The 18,161-nt window shown below is 50.7% G+C and overlaps 1 protein-coding gene across 4 annotated transcripts in view; it reads right to left on the reverse strand.

Annotated features, from left to right (window-relative positions):
* Positions 1-1,403: 1,403 nt before the first annotated feature.
* The window catches only part of YEATS2 (YEATS domain containing 2), a 1,971,885-nt gene continuing 1,955,127 nt past the window's right edge, over positions 1,404-18,161 (reverse strand). For 2 of the 4 annotated variants that reach the window (XM_069617830.1, XM_069617832.1), the window contains one exon: positions 1,404-2,000. In XM_069617830.1, coding sequence (XP_069473931.1) covers positions 1,892-2,000 — 109 coding nt within the window. In that variant the 3' untranslated portion in view covers positions 1,404-1,891. The remainder of the gene's footprint in view (positions 2,001-18,161) is intronic. The other 2 variants (XM_069617831.1, XM_069617833.1) reach the window with 1 other exon arrangement.

An 18,161-nucleotide genomic window follows, 5' to 3' on the forward strand; every position in this document is an offset into this window, starting at 1 on the left:
ATCAATTATCTAGGATAAAGAGGACTGTAACCCTTACTTAAAGAGAACATTTCTCTTTCCACCTACACAGTCAGAGGCCTCTTTGCTAGTGAAAAAGATGCAAATTAGAAAGTGTACCTGCAGCATACTACATTAGCATCACAGATGATTGACCTGAGGGAGAGTCAAGTCAACCTTGTCTGGTCAAGGGCGCTGTGTTTTTTTTTAAAGTTGTATGCGCTGCGTTTCGCAGCCAGTTATATCCTTTCCTTGGCTGACGACCCCTCTAGCCTATCCCACATTTTGCATTTCATGCACAGGAGGAGCACTACTGATTCATGGTGTCAAGGGCATTGTGGTTATGAGCCAATATACCTTGAGTGTTGATATTCCCCCTGAGATACAGGGTGTGGGCTTCCTCTGTTGAACTATATCTACACTTGATTTCTACTAATGGTAACAAACATCTAACAATATTATGAATAATTAGAAGTCTGCTAAAAGTCTGAAGTCTGGTTGTCATCTGTCCTTTATTCTGTGCACTACACCTGCATCTCCACTCTCTGTCCCTCCCTAATCCTCCCACAAACTGCATGATTTGCACATATTTGTGATGCCCCCAACCCTGCTGGCATTTTGCATTCGTCTCACTTGAAGTTGCAGTTCACAGGACAGGCACCACATGCCTACGGCAAAGTCTGGACTCCATCTTATCTGCCCTCTTCCTAACTCAACACTTTGATTCATGGACTCCATGTTCCAGAAATGCCAATTTGCGTGTGGTAGGGTGAGGGGCAATATTTGGAAGATAGAAGTTCTCACAAATCCAAGCTCTCCGACTTCTGAAGACTTCAGCAGCAACACAAGGGACAGACACAATAGCACTGCACAAATGTAGCAAGCCTCACTGTTTTTTGCTCACAGATGTTTTAACTGGTACAACCTACCTCTTTTTCAAAATAGCAGAAGGACATTTTCAATGTGTAAAATGGCTACTTGCCAGCCTTAAATGTTAGCCTTGCTGCCAATATAGGTACAACGCATGTTTTCAAAGTTTTTCCGCACCACCCTGATAGTGATGCATCTGGACTAAATGAAGGGACCTAACAAAATGGAGCCAGAAAATGGTGCAATGAGGGGATGTTAAAGGAAAATCAAATCCTGCTCTTTACTTGAAGTTGTCGAGGCTCTTGGACCAGTGTGCAGGCTATGCTACAATTATGTAGATGTAGTGAACTATGTGTGACCAACAGGTGGAAGAAAAATGGGGATCCTGATATTTTATCTTGCAAAAAGTAAAAAGATTATTTTGATCAACACAGATGTACACGTAGAAACTAGATCGCTGTGAAATACCGGATGCCAATTAAGCAGATCCATACATACAGGCAGCCAGAAACCACAAGATGTTTTTGTCAGCTCAATGCAGTGCGTTAATAAGTTTAATTTAATACCATTTGTATTGCAGTAATGGATGCTTTTATTACATCTATACCTGTAACATAGCAGCAGTAAACTTTGAGGAAAAAAGTTAACATTGTTTCAAACTTATGTAAGTAATCTTCCCATATTGTTCCACCAAAAATAGGCATTGCACAAATATGAAAAAATAGTGTTTACTGTTTTTTCCAAGTTGAGACCTGAAGTAGGACAAGGCATGGAAATGCATGCTGAAACACATTAACCATGTGATTGTGTTACAGTCGTGAAGAAGTTAACACTGAAAATCTATGGGACCGATGGGCACCAAGCATTGCTCGTGTACTAAGGTGCATTGTCATTTGCAGGAACAGGACATGGAGCCTTATATCCGGGTGACCTTCGCATGCAGACTGTGGCTTTGACACACATCTGCAACAGAACTCCAACTTTCCTTTCTCGTTCCTTCCTTTTGCAAGAGTTTTTAGAACGTTTATTGCTCCACGTTTAACACCCCCATGTGTTTGTTTGACAAGAAATCCATCGTTGGAATATTGCAGATGGCTCGGTGAATATTCATTACTGTTATCTCTTTCGGTGTCCTGTACCAAAAAAAAACAACACAAAGAGCTTGTTTGATTCAGGGAAGCGCAACTCGGGCACAAGTCGTTAATTTATCTAGAAGTGAAAGAATGCAAAGCAAAAGCCAAATAGAGTAAAGTGCAGAACAATGTGATATTTCTTTTTTTACCCATTACTATAAACAAGCCATACATTCTGAACGAAGACACAGATAAATGTTACCAGTCTCTGGATATCTTCGGGGGTCATAACACTAATGATGCATCGTCCCTTGTCATCATCCTTACTGAGCAGCTACGTTTCAATAGTTTTAGTTTGCAGCTAATCGGAGAAATGACTTACCGTAATGTTCTTCATATAGATTCCTTTCCCGCAGATTCCTCATCTGATAGATATCCTCATCTAGCTCTGCTGCTCGTAACCTTTTCGTCAGGGGGCGCAGTGGACCTTGACTCAGCCGTCGATCCGTCTTGTCCGGTGCTCAATCGTCAGCTCCGGATGGGACGTTGGGCGTCGCGTATATACCACGTCACTATGCCCCATACCTTAGTGCCCTCTTTTCCCCGTGCTTGAACGCTGCAGAGAAAAACGATGAAAGACAAGGCTAACCAGCCTGTAAAAAACTTGACAATGGGAGACATCCCAAAAGGGTGAAAACCCCAAGAATTAGACAAAAAGATTTTCTTTTGTTTCTTTTTCAAAGGCAAGCGACTAGCCAGATAGGAGTGGTCACCTCAGGGTCATCACCAGGTGTCCCTTCACTTAGACAGATGCGGCAAGCCGTAAGAACTTTCTGAGCCGGGATGGATGGAAGGGGTGATGAGGAATCTACGGTAGAAGAATCAATAGAAAGAACATTCCTGCAAGTAATGTCTCCTTCAATGGATTCCTTTTCTCCTGCAGATTCCTCATCTGATAGATCCTAAAGCAGTTAGGACCACAGAGGCGGGCAGAAAGTGCTACAGTAGCTAATTTTGCAGGACTGCCCTACCAAAATGTGCATCAGCCCCGCGGGCAACATCCAGACAATAGTGCCTGATAAACGTGTGCATGTTCGACCATCTGGCCATACGACAGATTTCCTTAATGGGAACTCCCCTCTACAAGGCCGTAGAAGTCGAGACCCCTCTCGTCGAGTGTGCACTGATGGTGGGAGGAAGCTCCCTGCCTGCAGACTGGTAACATTCTGCAATGCAAAGAATAATCCAATGAGACAGTGTCTGCTTAGTTACAGCTAGACACTTGCGGGACAATAAATGGGCGATAAGCAGCTGTTCAGATTTTTGGAATTCCGTGGTCTTAGCGACGTAAAAGCTCAAGTCTCTTTTGGTATCTAAGTGTGTGGAATCGCTCCTCCACCTTTGAGCGGTGTGGTGGAGGTTAGAAGACCAGTACATCTCTGGACTGAGAGAAGTGGAACTCTGAAACCCCTTTCAGAAGAAAGGCAGGCCTTACTTTAAGGGAAACCTTTTCCCAAAAAAAACACACAGGAATGGGAGCTTGCAACACAAGGCCTGCAGCTCGCTAACTCTCCTGGCTGACGTGATCGCAACCAAAATGATAATAATAGTCTCAAATAACAGGAATGCATAGGCTCAAATGGAGCCGCCATCAAAAATGTTAGGAATAGATTTAAATCCCAGTCTGGGACAACAAAAGGAGTTGGCGGAAACTATTTACAAGGCCCTTCAGGAATTGGGCCATAACTCCAATCGTGAAGTAGGAACCTTGATCTGGGGACCTTTTGAACACAGACAAGGCTGCCAAATATTCTTTGACTGTGGTAACCTGAAGGCCTGCTGAGGCCAGTGACAGAAGGAACTCCATCACTGTAGTGGTGGGGCAAGAGATGGGATAGATCTCATATTCCCTGCACCACACCTCAAATCTTCTCCACCTGCACGTGTACAGAGATCTGGTAGACTATCTGCGTGCAGCCAGCAACACCTTGTACCTCCTCCGAGAGGTCCCAGTCATCATGCCTCATCCTGTCAAGAACCATGCATGTAGGTTGAGGGACTCCAAGTTCGGGTGAAGTACCCAACCTTCCTACTGGGTCAGGAGATCCGGGCGCCGAGGCAACCAGTGAGGTGGACAGATGGTCAGATGCAAGAGGTTGGAGTACCAAGTACTCCTTGTCCAATCCGGGGCGACCAATATTATGGTTGCTCGAAACCTCCTCAACCTCCGGAGAACCCATGGGATGATGGGAATCGGAGGGAAGGCATAGTGGAAAGGGAAGGTCCAATCCACCAGAAATGCGTCCCCCAGTCTGCCGTTCGCTGGGAATTCCTTCAAGCAAAACTGTCTGCACTTCCTGTTGGACTCAGTGGCACACAGATCCACACAGAGAAGACTTCTTCCAGGACTTCCTGGCACACTTCCCACTTGTGTGAGACCATGCTCTGCCTGCTCAGAGCATCTGTCAAGCCGTTCTCTGTCCCCGCCAGATGAACTGCTGACACAAGATCTATTTCTCTAGCAACCAGAACCACAACTGCATCGCCTCTCTGCAGAGAGGGAAGGAACGCACACCTGCTTGTTCAGGTAGAGCATGGCCACTGTGTTGTCTGCCAGAATCAGGAGATGTTTGCTCTTGAGAGACGGGGCGAAGTCCTCCGGGCTAACCTGATGGCTCGCAACTCCAGCCTGTTGATGTGCCACCTGGCTTCCATTGCTGACCAAAGGCTGTTCACCTGCAAGTACATGCAGTGAGAGCACCAAACCTTTAGAGACGCATCCGTGACCACTTGGACCCGAGGCCAAGGAGGCCAGAAGGGTTCCCCTGCCATGAGATTTTGTTATCTCGGTTCACCAACTGAGGTAGGCGGCCACTGACCTGGACACCCTGAGGGAATTTGTGAGGGCTCCGAGGTACTGTGACCACGAGGTACTGTGACCACTGTCTTCTCACGAGCCACTGAAGGGATCTCATGTGTAGCCTGGCGCTGGCACTAGAAAAATACAGAAGGCAATGAGGCTAAGAGGAGGAGGAAGGAAGCCGGTTGTAAGGTGGCGTGGTTCCGGTACAAGTGCACCATCTGTGCAATGTTGTTGACTCTCTCCTGAGAAAGGAAGGCCTTCCCTACCTGGCTGCCTAGGACTGCCATGATGAATTGGAGCCTTTGAACTGGCATCACATGGGACTTCAAGGTCAGGGAGAAGTCCAGCTTGTGCAGTAGAAGGCAGCTGGCCTCCAGATGAGACATGTCCCGCCGACTTCCCTCGGATCAGCCAGTCGTCCAGGTATGGTAATACATGGACCTCCTCAGGTGAGCAGTGACTACCCCCATGAGCTTGGTGAAGACCTTTGGAGCGGAGGTCAACCCAAAGGGAAGCACCTTGAACTGAAACTGCTTGTCCCCTATGAGGAACCTCAGGAGCTTCCTGTCCTTTTGATGTATCGGCACATGGAAATAAGCATCCGGTAGATCTATTGACACCAGAGAGTCCTGAAGTTCGAGACCGTGGAGAATTTTTCTCAACGTCACCATCCTGAACTTGTCTTTCCTCTGGAACTTGTTCAAAGCCTTGAGGTCCAGAATGGGACGCAGACCGCCTCCCTTCTTGGGCACCAGGAAATACCAGGTATACCAACCTGATCCTCTCTGTTCGGGAGGTACCTCTTCCACGGCATCCTTCAACAACAGGGCTTGCAGCTCTTCCTGGAGCTCCTGTCCCGGTTGGATTGGATTTGGTGGGGGCCTGTCTGGTGGTTTTCTTAAAAAGGGCAGGCAATAACCCCACCAAACTTCCTGTCACTATGACCAATGCTCTGCCAACCGTCCACCAACCGAAAAGTAGTGGGAGGGGAAATCAAAGCGGCTTGGAGGGTGGAGCCGCCCCCACCGCTGCATGCTGCCCTCTAGAAGCCCCTCTGCCCCTTCCGAGGCACGAGAAATGCTTCTGCCCCTGCCTGGCCTGCGGGAGCTGCACCTTCCTGCCATAAGACAGATAGCGCCTATAGCCTCTGCCTCTAGAGGCAAAGCTGATGGCAGGTTTGACCGGCTGCGCAGCTAGGCCCAGCGGTTTAGCGGCTAATTTTGATTCCTTACATTTTTCCAAAGAGTCATCAGGCTTCTGGCCAAAAGGGAATTCCCCCTTAACGGCATGTCCAGTAGCTTATTCTGGACGTTCGGAGAGACCCCAGAAGTTGTGAGATAAGCTTGTCTCCTCGAGACTACCACTGATCCCATTGAACGGCCAGTGCAGTCTGCCACGTCAGGACAGTTTCCAACAACTGCTTGGCTACCTCCTTCCCCATCTTCCACCAGCTGTGTAAATCCATCCTGCACTTCACATTCGGGGATGTATTGCGCTGCCTGATGCACAGCTTTCCATAAGCCAAAAGACTATTTTGCCAATCCACAAGTTACATTGGTGGCTTTCAGCGCCATGCTACCAGAAGTAAAGATCTTCTTGGCCGTTGCGTCCAACCTTCTTCCCGGTCCGGAGGTAGATTAGAAGTAGCGGCCACATGCCTGGGGGAGATTGTGGATGACTGCACAACAAGCCCTACCGGAGAAGGGTGAACAGCAAAAAATGATGGATCTCCTCTTGCTGGCCTGTACTTCCCCAAAAAAGTAGAGTTGACCAGTGGAATAGAGCAGGGGTGATGAGGCTATGGGGTCTGAAATTGCCAGATTAAGTGGCATGTTATGGTCTCTCACAGGATCTTCATTTAATATGTCTGCCAATGTGCTGCCCTGAACAGGGACTGAAGTGGACTTCAAACCTAGGGTGTCTACTACCCTTTCCACTAGGGCCGTAAACCTAGCATGGATGCGAGTGTATGGCTGATCCTGCTGAAGTTCTACATCTGGAGACGTGGGCAAGTGCAAAAAGGTCTGCCTGTTTGTCAAAGAAAACAAAGCCTCCTGACCATGTGTATATGGGGTCTATGCCCCCTTGGTCATCACCCTGGTTGATGCCGAAAATCAACGCCATTGACTTGAAGAAGCCGGACCTGGAGAGAGGCGCAAGGGGTTCCTCACCGACAGTCGGCTCCGAAGGCTTCTCCCTCGACGTTGACGGAATGGCCATCAGCCCCAGACGGGTCCTGGACACCATTGTGGCATCGGGGCCATCAGCCTGTCTATGCTCTCTAGAGTGGCTGGTCATCAATGAACTTTGCGCCTGTGTCGGAGTCGTGCCTGGAGGCTTCTCCGGCACCTATGATTTGGTAAGCTGCCAAGGCCTGCTGTTCAGAGTGGTTTGGGGGGGCAAAGTGTACTCACTCCTGCTGCAGCCTGTGCCTTAAACATATCCAGCATTTGGCTTTTGAAATCTTCCCACTCCTCCCGGGTGGCGGGTCTAGCCGAAGGCTTACCTTTTTCTGACGACGAGCTGGACTTGTTTTTGATGGTAGCATTTCTTCTTCTTATTGCGAAAATGACGAGGAAGAATGGCTCCTTGAGTGTGACTGCTTTTTGGCCTTCCGTCAGTGCTTTTCCTTCTTTTCGGAAGTGGGCCCTTCAGTCTCGGCCTCGGAAGACTGAACGATCGACTGCACCAGGGATTTTAGAGACGGTCGGCCCAAGGCAAGCTTGGCGGCCGCTTGCATATGGACTTCGGGTGCATCTTGGAGTACGACGCACATCCCTCTGTGTCATGGTCCGTACCCAGACATCACAGGCAGACGTTGTGCGGGTCCGGTCACTGACGTTTCAGAATGGCAGTTTGTGCACCTCTTAAAACCAAAAGTCAGGGGAGCGGACATACTGGCGGTCAAGGATTTTTGAAAAAAATGTGACGAGTTTAGGCAAACACAGAGTCGAAGATTCAGTGTAGTGTTCCCCCCCAGCATAATGTGTCAAGCGTGCAGGAAAAAGGAACTAAAGTATGGGGCGTAGTGACGTGGTATATATACACAACGCCCAAAGTTACGTCTGTAGCCGACGATCGAGCACCGAGCAAGATGGATCGACAGCCGAGTCGAGGTCCCCTATGTCCCCCTGTCGAAAGGTTTCCGAGCAGCAGAGCTGGATGAGGATATCTGCAGGAGAAAAGCAATCCATTGAAACCAAATTACTTAAATTAGGTGATGCTTTTTAGTTTGGGCTATTGGGTGACACTTTCATATGGCATAGGACGAAGGGCACTCAGCTTGCATTTGTTTGGTTATTTTCCCACCCATCGACTGCCCAGGGCTATGCTAATCCCTATGGCCATTCCCACCCAGTTCCTGCTCCTACCTGCCCAAAAAAACACCTACTCATGGAAACACTTTGAGCGCAAGGTTTGATGGTACGGCATGATTAAAGCGTGCTCAAAGTGCCTGCCAATGTTTTTCAAAGCAGTCTTTTGAGTGTTAATGACTTAATTGGAGCTGTAAATATGCTACTGGTGTAATACAAATGTCTTATCAGGTCGGCCTTCAGCCACTTGATTCATAAGCACTGCACATGTCATTCAGTGAAGTCCTGTTAAAACAAGCATTAACAAAGCCAACAATTGTGTCTTCTGTATAAGTATTAGGCATTTACCAAGCACTATTACATACCCATGAACATGCACCATTTTGCACCTGCTACCATCAATGGGCAGTTAATACCACTATGACAATGCCTGGCAAGTGCCTTTCCCAGGCCTACACAAAAGCACTACCTGTTGCATTGCCAATGCTCGTTTTCTATGGACACGATTTTCCCCGCTACAGATTCCTGAACTTTTGAAATGGCTCGAGGTACCCTCTAGATATGGAAATCTTTATGCAGCCACCAGGGGGTGCGAGTATGACTCCAGGAACGTTGCCTCATTGGATGCTACTGGTGCTGACTGACTTTATTTGCATATATAAAGTGAACCACGCCTGTTCCTTTAGCTCAGTTCTATATCATTTCCCACGCTCTACAAAGGATAAAAGTAGTGGCAGAACTGCCATGCAAAATCACAGAAGACAGTTGACTAGTAATCACAGCATTACAAGTAATTTAGGGGTAGGTGGGAGCATGAGGATGAATCCCTGGAAGAAAGGCAATATCCATCAGAAAAACATTACTGAAGGTGACGCGTTGGGCAGAATAAGGAGCAGACCCAGCTCCTCAGTCTCTCTAAAGTGCTCGGGAGGATAGCTCAGGGGTACCGTGCACGCCTTGGAAGCAAGAGGACGCAGAGCAACACAGGTTCAATCCCTGGGTACGTGCTTAGAAACCTTTGGGTATTAAGCGCGCTATAAATAACCAATTACAAAGTCCCACTGTTGCTACCAGGGGAGCCCAAGGAAGATGCATTTTTTTGCACATATTGATTCAACTGAAGCAATTGATGCAATATTCCAAATAGATTGAAAATCCTCACCACTGGCACATGATCTGGAGCCTCAACCAGATGGCGGCCGTGTTCAACAAATGTGAACGGCTAGGGACTCTGCCACTGCTGCATGCAAGCTTGTTGACTCGTTCCTCTGGCATGAACTACTTCATACTGCAATGTGAGTGGGGGAGCAGTTAGTGGACCCATGCCAGCACTACTGCTAATGGGGCACTAGATGGCTGCATGACCGTAAAAGGTACGTGGGTCTGAATCACACCTGCATTTGTGGGAAGAAGCTGTGTCCTGGCCCATCAGGAACTCGATGCAGAATCTTCATGTGCAGCAAAAGTGATCGCCTGATAAATCTACTTTCCCAAGACAAGGGCCCCCATTTAACTAAACACTGCAAGTTGCCTTTTAAGCTGGGTGGTGGCCTATAAGGATCTAGCGAGATAGCCACTGAGATTAAACCTACAGATCAAAATTCTAACAATTAAGTATTGGATAATACTTGACAGGAAAGATCTGGGTAGAGGTAAAAAGGAAGGTGGTAATCCCAATAGCTGGTACAAATATGAAATTCAAAGCTACTCGCCCCCTAGATTCTCCACATAGACACAGTGGGGCTTATGATCAGCGAATGGGCGCATTAACCCGAACATCCCTGGTAAACGTACCTTTAACAACCATTTGGGATCCTCCATTATGGACTACCTTTGTGCATCTCTGGATGTGTGGAGATACATTGTGAGCTTTGAAATAGCAAGGGTGGGGAACAGCGATCATTACCCAGTGGTTCTGGTAGTTGAGGGTCTGATCGAAGGGTTGGTGCGCGAGTCCACTCCATTGTGTCAAGTGGACAGTGATGCAGCATCACTTAGGAAAATTAAATGGGGTAAATCCTCAGTTCTGGCCTGCATTTGCAAATATTAGCCACCCAACGAGATGCTTTAATGGGGATAATGGATAAATCTTGCAGCCAAAGGGAAGTGGTGGGTCTTTTTATGGGTATCCTGGAGGTCACCAATGGGAGTTTCTCAGTGATACCCAGACAACCTGGGGGCGATGGAAAGCGGGGCTGGTTTAACCAATCCTGCAGGCTGGCCAAATCAGCCCTTTTAGATGCCTTAAAACGTCCCGTGATAGACAGACGCAGCATTGTTCAAGCGTATACTGACTATCGCAGGACGACTGAGAAAAGAAAACTAGAGTTGGAAGTTAGGGCCTGGGAGGAATTTCTAGTGTCACTCTGGGTGAATGATGCAAAGGGCTTCTGGGAATTTGTGACGAGTAGATCCTCCAATAAAGGAATTCAAGGCCTAGAGGGCACTCATGTCGAGGCAGCGGACTCAGTCTCCTACTTTGGGACTCTGTATTATGACAGTTGTGTAAGCAAGGAAAATCTGTCTGGGGGCGTATCTCTACACTTCACTTTGGAGGAGGTGGTTAAAGCAATAGGGACCCAGTCACGGAATAGAGCACCTGGCCCGGACGCCATACCGGTAGATCTCTTTATGATCTAAATCGACCTATGGGCACCGATGCCGACTTTGGCCTTTAATGCGTGTTTTCAGTTCAGGGCATTATCCACCATCCTGGAATTCAGCAACTATTTTTCCCTTCTTTAAAAAGGGGGATATCGCCCCATTTCTCTCTTGGATACCACTTTTGGTCGGGTACTGTTGGGCCATATAGAGAGGTGGCTCACTGAGGCGGAAATCCTAACTGATATTCAGTTTGGCTTTCGCCCAGGCCTAGGCACAATGGAGCAGGTATAAATCTGTATCTTTTGATTTCGAATTTTGTTTTCTGCAAGGGTGAGACAGTCTACCTTGCGTTCATGGACTTAAGTATGGCCTTCGACAAAGTTAATTGCGCCAAGTTGTGGGCCGTGCTTGAATCTACGGGCTGCCCTGTGGACATCCTGGGTGTGTTACAGGAGATTCACTCGGATAACAAAGCTAATGTCCGGTTTGGTCGAGGAGGCAGGTGCACCGAATGGTTTGATATTTTACTGGGTGTCCGCCAAGGGTGCGTCCTGACCTCCATACTCTTTATATATAAATGGGCTGCTGCATGCTTTGTTGAGTACTGGTGCAGATTACCTGAGATTGGGGGGGGGGGGCATTTTCCGGTTCTGGCATATGCCGATGACACAGTACTCATGACCAGAACCCCAAAGGCCTAGCTTACGCCTCGTTTATGACAAGTCTAGGTCTTAAAATTAATTCTGGTCATTCAAGATGGCCGCCGGGTCATTCAAGATGGCCGCCGGCAGCGACTAGACGTGCCGACGGCGGCTCCCGCACCTCGAGACCTTCACCAGGGATCCACCACCCCCTGAGGGCACCTCGCAGCAGTGGAGGAAGTGTGCGGCTCTGGGAGCCCGGGCGGCCAGGCGAAGCGGATCTTCGGGTGCTGCGGACCCGAAGTCTCGACCACGGCGGCGGAGGCCTGCTCAGGCAGGCTGCAGGCGGGTGCATCAGCCCGCGGAGAGAGGCGCTCGCGGAGGACATTGGCGCCGCGGAGGGGGACGGGCCTGGCAACGGCTGCACTTTGAGGGGCGGTCCGACTCCCCGAAGCGGAGGGCCGGGTCTCCGAGCGGAGGACGCGGGAGGCTACGGGCTGTCCTGCTGGAGCCGCGCCCCCAGAACGGGCGCGGCGGGAGCCGCCGGTGAACTGGCTGCGTGGGGGCTCCCTGAGGCAGGGGGGCGTGGACAGGAGGCGGCCCCCCCGGCCTGATCGGATCCACAGGGTGGAGGCTCGGTCCCGGTGCTGGTGTTGGCAGGCCCCGGGGGGGGCTGCTTATTGACCGGGCCTCTCCCCCATCCCAAAGTTGGTGAAAACTGCAATAGGGGAGGTGGGACCTCCCTGGCATCACGATCTGTGGTCGCCCCTCTCCGTGGGGTCGGAGGTGGTGGGTGGCCCCTCGCAGCGTCCGGTTGAGGAGCGGTGGGCGAGCTGAGGGGTGCTGTCCTGCTTGTCCCAATTCCTGGGTTTTTCGGGCCCCCAAGAGAGACCTAATGCCCTCGAGATCCAGGGGTAGGGCGCCGCGCACCGGACAGAGAGAGGGAGACCCTCTGAGCACCCTTCCCTCCTTGTGGTCTGCAGCAATGGAAGTCAAAGGCAGCTTTGGAGAAGACACTGAGCGCCATGAGGCTTCTAAGGTACCCGGAGAGGTGGAGGACCGGGAGCCCCTGACAAGGGGGGACCTCAAGGGTGAGATGCATGCCCTAGGAGAAACTCTCGCTAAAGCCTTCCAAGATCAGTTCCAGTTGCTGAGGTCGGACTTAAATATGGCCCTCGGGGAGCTGAAACAGGAGGTAGCTCAGTTAGGTGAGAGAACTGACATACTGGAAAGGGGCCTGCAGGAATTGGAAAGAGATGGCACGGCCAACGGGGAAGCGATCGATCGCCTGGACCTAGCGACCCGCAATTTAGAAACCCAACTGGAGGACTTGGAAAATAGGTTGAGACGGGTCAATATAAGAGTGAAACTCCTTCCAGAGTCAGTAACGGATAGGGACTTGAAGGGAGTAGTGCAGAGAATGTTTATGGACCTGCTAGGAGGAGAAGACCCCGAGGCTATAGAGCTGGGCAGGGTACATAGGGTGGGCCGGCCTCTCCGCGGCCCTGGCTCTAAGCCACGAGACGTTTTGGCTGCGTTCGCACGGTACGCCCAGAAAGAGGCAGTTCTACGGGCGGCAAGGCTTCGCGAACCATTGCAATATAAGGGCCAGGAGATTTCTCTGTTTGAAGATTTGGCTAACAGTACATTGGTGAAAAGGAGGGCAATGCGCCCTGTTCTTAGAGTACTTTCGAGGAAGAGTGTTAAGTACAAGTGGTCCTTCCCGTTTGGGTTGGTGTTTGAATGGGAGGGCGTCCAAAGAAGGGCCACCAGTGTACAGGAGGCAGCGAACATTATCCGCCTGGACCTTGGGGACATGGAGGGGGAAACTGGGAGTGTTCGGTCTGCTCCAGGAGACGGAGCCAGACCGTGGGTGTGGTCTACGGTGGGCGCCGACGCAAAGAAGACGACGACGCGGAAGCGTCCACAGGAGGGGAGAGAGAAGTCCGCCCAGGGAGGAGAGGAGGGACGGTCCCCGGACCGGGGGGGGTTCCAGTTGATACGGTTTGGATGGAGTCTTAAAAGGGGGTGGTGGGAAGTTGGCTATCAACGGATTCGGGGAGGGGCGGGGATGCACTTCTTGGATCACGCAAGGACGAGAGAGTCCGGATAATGGGGGGGGGGGATGCGGGATGTCTTCCAAGTTGGGGTTGGGAAGGCAGAGGAGCGGGCAGGAGAGGGGCGCCCAGTGTGGGATAGGGGGGGGGCTGTGGGATGGGGGAGTGTTGGGGGCGGGGGGTGTTGTTTTACAGCACATGTCGTGGAAGCGTCACCCTAAGAGCCCGGCAGTTAGAGAGCCATCCTATGGGGAGGAGTGGGGCTGGAGGGGAGGCCCCGGGTCGGAAGGTAGGAGGGGAACTCTGAAGGGGGGGTCTATTGACACCCCGGAATGTAGGCTGCTGATGGCCCGATATGCCCAGTTGATACTTTCAAGTGGCAAACACATAATGTGAGGGGACTCAATTCTCCCCTCAAGCGTACAAAGTTGGAGCATTTCGTTAGATCCCACAAGCCGGATGTGCTGGCCCTGCAGGAGACCCATTTGAGGAAGCGAGATCAAGCCCGGTTGCGACTCAAGGGTTATCCCCTGATCTATTTCGCGTCGGGCCCCACGAAGAGGGGGGGTGTGGCCCTCGCCTTTGGTAGGGGTACGGATTTTCAGCTACAGGAAGTTCTGCGGGATACCAATGGGAGGTACGTGGTGGTAAGGGGGACCATAATGGGCTCGAGCTACACTATTGGGTCAATATATGCGCCAAATGTGGGCCAAGACCAGTTCTTACGGGACGTCCTAAACACCATCGAGAATTTTGCTGGGGGCCAAGTGGTACTGATGGGGGACTTTAATCTTGCCTGGGATAGGGTTGGAGACCGTTCCAGAGGTGGTGAGGGGGGTGGGGGGGGAGGTTCAGTGGCCTCTCCTCAGTTGAGGGAGAGATGGGCAGGGGCTGGCCTCCGTGATGTTTGGCGGTCTCTGCGGGGGAGCGGGGAGAGCTTCACATTCCTCTCCGATGTCCACAGGACACAATCATGGATTGACTACATCTGGGTATCTGCCAGTATAGTGGGGGCGGTGGAGGTGGGCCCCCTGGGTGTAGCCGATCACAGGGTTGTAGAAATGGTCCTGAGGCTGGGGAGACATAGGCCAGGGGTGTGGGGTTGGAGATTTCCGGGAGGGCTTTTGAGGTACCCCGCGATATGTAGTGAGCTGGAAGACAAGATCCAGGGATTTTTTGGGAGTAATATGTCCTCCGACACGAGTCTGGGCACTAGGTGGGACGCCTTTAAGGCGACTCTTAGGAGGGACCTCATCGCCCTTCAGGCGGAGAGGAATAGGCGGCTGAGAGGTTTGGAGGCCCAGCTTGAGGGAGAGGTGGAGGCCGCCAGAGTCCAACTCCGAAATACCCCCACGAGGAGGGCCTTTAGGGCGTATAGGCTGGCGGAGGGCCAACTGGGGATTTTGAGAAATAAGAAGGCCGAAGAAGCTCTGCTCAAAATGAGGCAAACCTTTTACGCTAAGGCCAACAAAGCAGGCACCCTGCTAGCTCGTCTTCTGAGGGGGCAAAGGGAGCTAAGGTAATTACCGCACTTAAAGACCAGGGTGGTAGGCGTTTGACCCGGGCTGGCGAGAGAAGGGAGAGATTTGTGGAATTCTATGAGGCCCTGTATTCCTCTCAGGGCCCTTCCCCTCACTTACAGGGGAGTTTTTTGGAGAATTTACCAATCCCGCAGGTACCTAGGGAAGTGGCAGAGGAATTGGGCCGTCCCATTTTGGAGAACGAGGTAAGAGCAATTATTGCTGCTCTTCCCCGTAATAAGGTGCCGGGCCCCGATGGCTATCCTGCCTCCCTCTATAAAACGTTCTCCCACCTTTTGGTCCCACATTTGACCCAGCTTTTTAATTCGTTTAGCTTAGAGGGTGGAATTTCCCGGACGATGGAGGAGGCTAAGATCACCCTTATTCATAAGGCAGGAAAAGACCCGGAGGACTGTACTTCTTAGCGCCCTATTGCCCTCATCAACACCAAAGCAAAAATCTTAACTAAGATTCTGGCTCGGCGACTGGAAAAACATCTTCCATCTCTGATCCACCAGGATCAGTCGGGTTTTGTTGTGGGACGGCAAACAGCGGATAATATCAGGAGGGTGGCTCACCTAGTTGAGAAGTCCCGTAAAACGGAAACCCCGGCGATCCTCTTGGCGCTGGATGCCGAGAAGGCGTTTGACCGGGTTGAGTGGTCCTTCTTATTCCAGGTTATGGAGAAGATGGGGCTCGGGGAGGGCTTTATTGACTTGGTTGCCGCTAATTATAAAAATCCCACATCACGCATATTGATCAACGGAGAGGTGTCCAGACCTTTTAGGCACCAGAGGGGGACGAAACAGGGGTGTCCCCTCTCCCCATTGCTATTTTTCATATATCTAGAACCCCTCCTATTGGCTATCCGCCAGTCAACGGAGATCAAGGGGATCCCATTTGGTGGAGGGCAACACAAAGTAGCGGCCTTCGCCGACGACATGCTGCTCACACTTACCAGTCCGAGAGAGTCCCTCCCTGCCTGCATAGCATTGTTAACCTCCTTTGGCGGGATATCAGGCCTGCAGGGTAACTTCCAGAAATCGGAACTGATGAATCTCTCCCTGGGGGAGGGGGAGGCGAGGGTGGTCAGAGATCTGTCCCCATTCAAGTGGAGCCCCTCTGGGTTGCGGTATTTGGGAGTAAGGATCACCCCCTCATTAGCTTGTTGGTATGGAGCAAACTATGAACCGATTCTTTTAGCAATCCAGAAAGATTTACGGAGGTGGGGGGCCCTTCCAGTCTCTTGGCTGGGCAGGGGGGCGGTACTCAGGTTGGTGATACTACCTCGGGTGCTCTACCTTTTTCCAGGCCATTCCCTTGAGGGTGCCGGAGAGCTTTTTCAAGAGACCGGATAGATTGGTCAGAGGCTTTGTTTGGGGGGGAGGAGATCTTGTGTGTCCAGGCAGCTGCCCGCCGCTATCACGATGCGGCACAGCTCAGAATACTTAGAGAATGGTTTTCGAAAGAGTACCTGAAACATTGGGTGAGGATGGACAGGGCGGTGGCTGGGCACCACTTGGGGAGGTCCTCTGGCTCCCGCGACGGTTACGACCCTCTCATATTTATTTGAGCGATATCACGAAAAGTGTAGTTGAGTGCTGGGATCGGTCGGTGTTAAGATGGGGGATCACAACTTTTCCCTCGCCGTTTACCCCTATCTTCCGAAACGGGGACTTTACTCCTGCGATGGAGAGGGGAGCTTTCTTGGATTGGGAGGAGCGGGGGTGTAGGACCCTGAGGGACATGTTTACCGGGAAGAGAGTGAAAACATTTGTGGAATGTAAAAAAGAGTTTGGTTTGGAGGAAAGAGAGCGGCATCGATATTTTCAAATTAGACTATAAGGTACGCAGCGACTAGAGATCTAACCCACTTTGAAAGATTCCTAACAACCCATGAGGGCACAAAGTGGCTAATCTCTGATCTATACAAACAACTCGAGAGAGGTAAACCGGGCACCAATTGGGCCTACATGGCAAATTGGGAGAAGAACTCAGGGGTACGCATGGAGCAAGCCGATTGGGAGAGATTATGGGCGCGGATCCCTAAGCTTGCGAAGGCAATTCAGGTTCGGGAGGTGTGGTACAAATGCTGGGTGGGATGGCATTATACTCCTGCCCGTCTTCATGCAATGAACCCTGCCGCTTCAGGGGAATGTTGGAGAGGGTGCGGGGAGAGTGGCACAGCCTCACATATCTGGTGGGATTGCCCCGTTATTCAGCCCATCTGGGACGAACTTAAGAAGGCGTCCGCTCAGGCTTTAGGAAGAGGAGCCCTCCGAAACCCGCAAGAGATATTGCTGGGGAGGAGTGGGCTAGGGGACGGGGTGGGGGCGGATGAGGCAGGACGCAGCTGCAGCAAAGCATCAGCGATATTCATCTTGGCGGCCTTATCCCTCATCGCGCAAAAGTGGAAGGGGCCCGTGATCCCGACTGAACAGGAGTGGCTTAGAAAGCTTTGGGATATAGTCTCGCTGGAGTGGGCCTCCTATGCTGCGGAAAACAAACTGGGGTCTTTCTACGCGGATTGGGGGAGGCCCTGGAATTCCTAAGAGGGGACTTTACAGAACAATGGTGTCCGCAGAGACTTAAACTATTGGACTTATACGGTTAGGTAAGGGTTAGGGGGTGAAGGGAATGGGACGAGGCTTTTGGGTGCTGTACCACTGGGGGGGGTGGGTGTGGGGGAGGGTTTAGTTCTATAATTGATGTTACTGTTTTGTTCGTATATGTTTGCTGTTTTTTTCTCTTTCCTGAAAACGAATAAAAAGAAGTTTAAAAAAAAATAAAAAAAATTAATTCTACTAAATTAGCAGTGATGAGCTGTAGTGGAAGCAGAAAGCTTTTTAAAACGAGTCCCATAATCTGCAAGGGGGAAGTTATCCCATGGGTGGCTGAGTACGATTACTTGGGGGTCAGATTTTCGGAGACCTTGACAGGAACGGTGCATGTGAAAAAACGGTGCCTCAAAATTTGTCAATATTTGGGGGGGGGTTCTTTCTCTATTTTCTGCTCACTGCAAGGATCAACACCTGGAATCGATCCTTAAGGTATACTCCTTGCAAGTAAAATCTGCTACACAATATGGAGCATCCTTCTGGGGTTACTGCAAGGCTGGTGACATACAGGCCAGGGAAAATTGCTATTTCAAGAGGTGTTTGGGTCTTCCTGGCTCTTCCTACTGTCCATCGGTGCATAGGGAACTAAGGATGGTCTTTCTGG

Source organism: Ambystoma mexicanum, chromosome 10, assembly GCF_040938575.1.
Source record: "Ambystoma mexicanum isolate Mex_15411 chromosome 10, UKY_AmexF1_1, whole genome shotgun sequence".
NCBI lineage: Eukaryota > Metazoa > Chordata > Amphibia > Caudata > Ambystomatidae > Ambystoma > Ambystoma mexicanum.